The sequence below is a fragment of the Bombus terrestris genome, chromosome 10 (genome assembly GCF_910591885.1).
Source record: "Bombus terrestris chromosome 10, iyBomTerr1.2, whole genome shotgun sequence".
NCBI lineage: Eukaryota > Metazoa > Arthropoda > Insecta > Hymenoptera > Apidae > Bombus > Bombus terrestris.
Genome location: NC_063278.1, coordinates 2,154,035 through 2,161,375, shown reverse-complemented (window position 1 = coordinate 2,161,375; position 7,341 = coordinate 2,154,035). Strand labels below are relative to the sequence as shown.

The 7,341-nt window shown below is 43.8% G+C and overlaps 2 protein-coding genes across 4 annotated transcripts; one reads left to right on the top strand and one right to left on the bottom strand.

Moving 5' to 3' along the window:
* The first annotated feature begins 283 nt into the window (after window positions 1-283).
* Window positions 284-5,065, top strand: LOC100650894 (rho GTPase-activating protein conundrum). Of its 2 annotated transcripts, none has more exons than XM_012312948.3 (11): window positions 284-302; window positions 698-768; window positions 1,288-1,508; window positions 1,591-1,832; window positions 1,931-2,061; window positions 2,136-2,326; window positions 2,410-2,563; window positions 2,652-2,998; window positions 3,079-3,245; window positions 3,337-3,514; window positions 3,686-5,065. In XM_012312948.3, the coding sequence occupies exons 3-11, from the start codon at window positions 1,370-1,372 to the stop codon at window positions 4,060-4,062; spliced, it is 1,926 nt and encodes a 641-aa protein (XP_012168338.2). In that variant the 5' UTR covers window positions 284-302; window positions 698-768; window positions 1,288-1,369; the 3' UTR covers window positions 4,063-5,065. The 2 variants fall into 2 exon arrangements, with proteins under 2 accessions (XP_012168338.2, XP_012168337.2); XM_012312947.3 differs by lacking the exon at window positions 284-302 and adding an exon at window positions 323-385.
* Window positions 5,066-5,294: 229 nt separating this feature from the next.
* Window positions 5,295-7,280, bottom strand: LOC100650209 (photoreceptor-specific nuclear receptor). 2 transcript variants are annotated; one of them, XM_048409332.1, is made up of 6 exons: window positions 7,092-7,280; window positions 6,882-7,022; window positions 6,697-6,792; window positions 6,122-6,481; window positions 5,703-6,032; window positions 5,295-5,561 (listed from the first exon to the last, which is right to left on the bottom strand). In XM_048409332.1, exons 1-6 carry the CDS (start codon window positions 7,093-7,095, stop codon window positions 5,329-5,331), a joined length of 1,164 nt encoding a protein of 387 aa, XP_048265289.1. In that variant the 5' UTR covers window positions 7,096-7,280; the 3' UTR covers window positions 5,295-5,328. The 2 variants fall into 2 exon arrangements, with proteins under 2 accessions (XP_048265289.1, XP_012168333.2); XM_012312943.3 differs by having other exon boundaries at window positions 6,164-6,481.
* Between the last annotated feature and the right edge of the window lie 61 nt (window positions 7,281-7,341).

The following is a 7,341-nucleotide window of genomic DNA, read 5'->3' as shown; positions in this document are numbered from 1 at the left end:
TGCATGGTTTGTATAACAAAGCAAAGGTTTAACGACAAAAATAATAATAAATATCGTATATAAGATTATAAACGAGTATATGGTAAAAAGATTAGGATTATAAATATTTTAAGTTTGATGTCATGAAGTAGAAGCAGATGAAAATGGAACTGAAACTAAAGGAACCACATCGAATATTAGATCTATCTTGTACTTAGTCAATGGTTTAAAGTATCGGAAAACTAGATGGCGTGAACGGTTAGATGCATGGGTGGCGCAGGTGTCAGCACGAAAACAGCAATGGTGTAGGTGTGAATCAGTGTGTAAGTATACGAGTGGGAATCGTATGCGTCAGCAACAGGTTGTCAAGTTGTGAGAACACGTTTTCGCGTTTTCTATTTTCAACGTAAGTTAAATTCGGAAAAGCGGGAATTATGCAAAGGCGCGAAAATTTGTTGGTTAAAGTTTCGAGATAAACTCGTTATGTCGAGTTCAGAGTGACGATTCGAATAGGATTTTATTAACGAGATGGTTGTGATTCAAAGGCATACACTGAATGTATTTGTTCTTGGAAGTAGCAAATAATCTCTTCATGCACGAACTACTTATTTAGTTGTAAACAAATTTCTTAGCACGATCAAACGCTAATGAGTTGTTTCTTCCTTTGTATGGTTTCTTTCGAGGATTCATGCAACCACGTCAACCACTGTCAATTTAGGCTTTATTTATGGAATAAGATGATCGTGCAAGCAACGATAGGACATTCACGGATCACGTCTACTCGCAAATGTACGTATTTCATTCATAAGTCTCTTACTACGCGTGCTTTCGTGCAAAATTTTTCATCATAGAAAAAGGTTAGAGACAATAACATTTACATGTTTCGAAATCTTTGTCCGTAGTTCCATTTTTCATGGAACATGCGTATGTTTGCACTTCCCTTATCTGGATCTCGATAGACAAATACGTATACTTTGCATAACGTAAGAATCTATTATTTAATTTTTGTTTATTCGTATTTCGTGCCATTTTCTTTCAACATGGATTGTTTGAAAGTGTCAGCGATACTTCCTCGAGGCAATGTATATGTTAATTTGATTTGTGTCCTACTTTGAAAAGCAGATTATAAACTTCTTAAAAAAATGTCACGATCCGAACTGTTGTAAACGAAATTACGTATCGTATCGACGTATAAAGTTTTTGAACGGTCATTTTTACAAATTTATCGACGATTATGGCTATTATGATTCGAAACTTTGTAAATTATCGTACGATGGTCAAAGTCTGAACGTCTTGTTATTTTTTCAGACACCTGGGGGAACAATTTTTAAATAGCAGATTGATAAAAGTAAATATTCTTCAGAGCATACGTAACAAAACTTTAAAAAACATGGAGAGAGCACAGACAACCACGTATATAGGAGGTGACAACCACCTTTTAGAGTATTGGGAAGAATATCAAAAAATGATGGAAGAAACCAAACTATTGGATGATTACCTCGAAGAGGAATATCCACGTAACTATGATGGTATGTAGTCTTCTATTGTCATTCATATTTATAATTGGTAATAACAATTATCGTAACAAAGAATGTAAATTGGCTTTCAAAGATGGCGAAGAGGAAGCTGAATGGTTACGTACAGCTGGTTTAGGACAGTTGACGGAAGCATGGAAGGCTGGAAGAGAAGTACTGCCAGACGAATTGGGCGCAGCATTACGTCCGTTATCGCGAGCACAAGCTGAAGCAGTGAGACGTCGCGTTAAGTCGCTCAATCATACGGTGAAACAGCGTTTTAATCAACGACAACGTGTTCGTAAACCGGATATTAGAGATGTCTTTAAAGATATAGAGGTGCGAATTATAAAATGTATATATATACATAGAAATTTATAAATTGTAAAAGGGAACAGCTAAAGATCAATTATTTTTTGTTAACGGTTCGTCGTTAGGCATCTAGTACTGGAACGAGATCGCGTAGTGCCACACCCGATTCTTTAGATTCCGTAACAGGTGTAACGCCAGAGAATGCTTCGCCTCCGTCACTGGCAACGGTTACCATTGATGATGCCCATCATACAAGGTAAGACCTGTTTGTTATGTTTTTCCATGCCCGTAATCACTCGTACACGTCTTAATAGTATTTTACTTTTTAAGTACTGTTACCGTACCAAACTTTGTATCGGTTTTTCATCAATTACCAAAAGAGACGGTACGTAGAACACCAAGCGCGCCATCGTCGGCGGTAGACACGGCGATAACATCGGGATCGGTGTTTCCTTTCGGACATGTCTCTTCAAGTGGATGGGCCGGATATTCGTTACGAGGAGACGTTGCTAACGATTCAGGTATTTGACGTTGCAACGACACTTTTCCTAATTCTTTTTTACGTAATCATAGAATCACAAGAGCACATTACGTTCATTTATAGAAGGAATTCAGCTGACAAGCTACCAGAGATTGGGAACGATACACGCGTCGAAATCCAGTATACAAAGACGAAGCGAAAGCGATCCTAGCGAAGTAGCAAATGCGACAGACTTGGGCGACGCTATCGAGAACACTCCAACGGATACTACGTTGAGGTGTGTTTCTAGGTTTTTAGGTCGCAAAATTTTAGTTGAAATATCGTCTCGACTGATAACGTGATTTGGATTACGTATGAAATTTTAGAAGAAATTCGGGCAATCACGCAACGGTAACCCGAAGTCATAGCAATCTGTATGGATTAACAAGACCAGTGGACGAACGTTTGATTACTCATCCATTGAATCGAACATCCTCTCACGGACATTTGAGTTTCGAAGAAATGTGTAGAACGAACGATGTAAACTCGGAAATCTGGAAGTCGGAAGATCTTGCTTTGGCCGACGACGTACAGAATCGGCTGGGAGTAGAAACGCTTACGCAGCGAGATTTGACCAGGTTACGACCATTACTGTGGCTTGAACTTACCGCGGTATTCGATAAATATAATCTACCATTGAAAAAACGGAAACCGAATAAGCGTCGGACGAAAGGTTCGCATCGATGCTTGTAAACTCCTCAACCAAAAAGTAAGACTCGATGTTATAATTACTGAACACCGTTATATTCGTAGCTGGAAACTTGTTCGGGGTTTCGTTGTCGACTCTTTTACTTCGAGACAGTCAATTATCGTCCGAGGAGAGTAATATTCCACTGGTATTTCAAAAGGTTCTTAACGAATTAACAAGACGAGGCATAAAAGAGGAAGGTATTCTTCGCGTTGGTGGACACAAGCAAAAAGTACATTTTCAACAAATCGAAATTATCAACGAACATCGATATGCCAAATACATACGTATGGAATAAATGACACTATCATTGTTTCGTTCAGGTCGAATCGATGTGCAGACAGTTGGAAATGGATTTTTATTGCAAGCCGAAAGAAATGGACAAGTTGTTTAAATGCATGTCGTGCCACGATTTGTCGGCAGTTTTGAAAAAGTTGTTGCGTGACCTGCCACAGCCGCTACTTACCGTAGAGCTTATCGACGCTTTCTACCAAAGTCACGGTAAGTTACGAACGTGTTAAGCTTAAGACGTTTTCTACTTTCGGTTGCGCTCTCGTTTCATTCGATGCGCTAGATTTCGAAGAACGTGCGCACTCTTCGACGCGTCAGTTTCTCTTTTCTGCGATAAATTTTATTAAATAAAAATTGTTGTTTTTATTCTCGTATGTGCAGGAGTGAAGGATCACCAGGAGTTGTCGCACGCATTGAACTTGCTTGTACTATTGCTGCCGATAGAGAACCGGTGTACTCTGAAGGCGTTGGTTAAATTTTTCGAATTGATCGTGGAAAATCAAGCGTCGAACAAAATGTCGATCCACAACGTAGCGATGATAGTAGCACCGTCTTTGTTTCCACCGCGATACATTCATCCGCGTGATCGTACCGATTTGACCGCTCAGCTTAATATGGCTGCCATATGCTGTCAGGTAACGGAAGTTCTTCTCGTTAACGGGAACAAATTGTGGTATATACCGAACGAACTTTTGAATCAGTTACACAGACATTCCGAGGAAGAAAGATATCGAAAGTATAGAAAAAAGTTTTATTGATGTTTGTAAGATTCGAAGGAGGGGAAAAAAGGAGGATAAGATAACAAAAGAGAGGGGCTTGTCCGTTTCGCTTTAATAAGTTAATCGATGGATGAATGATTTCTGAGAAGTCATTGCCGACAGTTTGGTTGATCGCATTAGAACTCTTAGAGCCGAGTGGCACAACCCTTAGCCCATAATGCCATCGCAATGGCACGGAATTACATAGTTTGCTAGTCGGCGATTTTCTTTCAACGTATCTCTGTACGCGATGATAATTCGCAACTGATCGTTCGTTCGAGATGCGATTAGTTTTATCGATTTTCACGCGTTTCAAGGTGCAATAGGAAGAGATTCTATAGGATATCTTTGGATAACGTTCGTAAGACGAACATACAATTCGGAAAGAGAAAAGCTCGTTGCCGCGATAAAGTTTCGTCTTCGATCAATCGACCGTACGTTTCGAAGTTGAACGTGCCTGCGTGTTAGAAAGGCCACGTTATTCGTTCTGGTGCTACGTTAAACGGATATACGAGTTAAAAGGCGAATTGAGACGAAGCTACGAATAATTAACAAATTTACAGATTTATATGTCGTGTAACAAGGCGACTTTAAAAAAATATGCGCTGTACCGTGTGTGACTATTGTAATTTATTACTAACGATAGCGTGCGTGCGCGTTCGTGTGTGCGTGTGAAGATTTTGCAATTTATAGCACAGCTATGTGGTAATATCTAGTTTATTTTCTAACCTCATCTTCTCGTCATCTTTCCTTTTTACTTATAAACGCGTATCGATAATTTATCGTTACTCGTTTCGTAATATTGCTCGAAGCGAATGAACGAAACGAGAGGGAAGCGCGCAACGAATCGTCGCTGATTTTTGCCGAACGTTGACGCGTATCGTTTCGCCAATTCTGCCTTTCTTCCATCCTCTTTCATGCGCCATATTACTGTAAGCGATTGTACATATTACTCAACGTAAGATCGTTACATTTGTGTCAATAAAGTGCCAAAGAAAATAAATGCCGATCGCAATTCTTTCATCCAGTGTTGGTTGCTTGTTGTGCATCTCCGTTTTTTCAGGAAGTAAATGAAAACGTTTCACGTGGTAAACGCTTTTTACGCAGTGACTTACGAAGGCGGGGGGAGGAGGGAGGGGAAGGGGGAAAGGAAAGGGAAGGAAAGAACGGAAAGAAAGAAGAAATAGGAGATCAGGTTGCGACGCGGTGACTAGATTTTTTTGACAGTTAGGAAGATACACGAACACGGTGGAACGAACGATCGAGTCAGCGCACAGACGCGATCACTTTTTCGAGGTCCACGTCACCGATAATAGGTGCGAAAAGATCGTTGGCTAGTTCCCGGGGGCAGGATCCTGTCAAGATGGGAAGCACGAGCATAAGTTTGGCCATCCTGGCCGACGATTCGGTTCTACCAGCAAGATGTCGAACCAGAGCGTCCACCGCGGTGTCCGTTGCTCGCGACGTCAAACGTATGCCGTTCGTCGTCTCGGCGATCTCTGAATTTCCAGGGGGAAGAGAAAAAAAGAAGCTTTAGAAAAGGGGAGAAAATACCGTCGGTACAGAATGTGGGTAAAAATGGTGCTGGTAGTCGGCGAACATCGTAGACGCGCGTATCGTGCGTAAAAATAATTGATTACCGGGTCGACAGAGGATCAAGGTTTCCAGAATCGAGAGCTCGACTCGATCGGGACGCAAATTAGAGATGGTGGCTCTTGCCGCGGATACAGCGCGATGGTGACGGTGCTCGGTGTTGTCACCGTGTCCGTCAGCCGAGAGGCTCGTTTTCGGAAAATTAGTCAAATCGACCGGCCAGATCGCAGCTCGCAGAACGAACGCCGCAGCCCATCCTCTTCGAAGAATCTTATTCTGCTCGTCGAAAGCGAGCATCGAGAACTCTCGATGTTGGCGAGCGGCTCGCACGGTCGCGAAGAATATCCGTGCCGCCACTTCGTATCGTATCGTGTCTCCTGGAAGCAATTGCGCCTCGTTAGCATCGCGCGTCCCCCTCCTACGATACTATCACCTTGCCCGTTTTTCTCTTTCGTTTTGTCTCTACCGTTTCTACCATGCGACCGTTCTACTCTGCGATTTCGTTTACCAGCCACAAGATTCGTAGGCACTCGAGGAGAATAGAGGATCCGTCTCATCGACGAGAAAGAGAGTCCGTTATCGACGTTAACGTCGGTCGCGTGATATCGCATCGTTGGGTTTGCAGCGACGGCCGTCTCCTTTGCGATTAGAATCGGTGCTACGATTCCTGGATCCAAAGACGATGAAAGAGATACCAACGGCGGTGGCGGTGGCGGTGGCGGTGGCGGTGGCGGCGGCGGCGGTGGCGACGACGATGCACGAGAGAAATGACGCGCGACGGATGCGATCTTGTTTCGTACGCGCGGTCCTCTCTCTTCCTGAACGGCTGGACAAAAGACAAAAACGATCGTCCGGCGTTCTCTTTGTCCAAGGATCGACTGTTTACACAGTCGTGGTAAAAATAATGGTGGCGTCGCGTCCACACGTCGAGAAGAGGCTCGCGACACGCGCTTTGTTTGCATCTCGTTTCGCCGGCCCCGTACGTCGTACAGTGGTCGGCGTACTCGCGTTCGCGATCGAAGTCGATTCGATTATGCTTACCTGCCGTGTTCATGCCAACGGTAAAGCACTTGTTCAGGCGGCAATACGGACACCAATTGCGTCTCGCTTTGTCGACGAAGCACGCTCCGGTTCCGGCTGAAAAAAAAGGGACGGAATCGCGAGATCTGGTCTTCGTGATCGGCTGGAATTTCGAACGGTAGGAAAAGAGGAGAAATCTGGCGAACCTATGCAGGTGAATAGGGCGCCGCGACGCACCGACCGCTTGAAGAAACACGAACAACCGTCGCAACAGTAAACTCCGTAATGTTTCCCGTAAGATCGGTCGCCACAAACCTTGCAAGCAACCGGCGTCGGCAGCGTTCTCCCTGTGATCCGCGATAAGAAATGAAATCAGTGGATCTTCTCGATCGGCGAATCGTATGTCAAACACTTACCCATCTTTCTCCCGCGGAGAATCGCAGACAGGGCGAGATATTTGGAAGCGAAGAGAGAAGCAAAGACGCGAGAACAGGAATCGAAGAGCTCGGCGGGGTTCGTCCAGGAGGACGTCGAGGGTTGAACTGATCGCGCACACAGTGCAACGAGACGACGAGAGATCGTGAGAGTACGAGGGGCGCGCGAACGTCAGCCGGGTCGTCAGACCGCGAAAAGACAATATTTACCGAGCATCGTGGAGAAATCCAT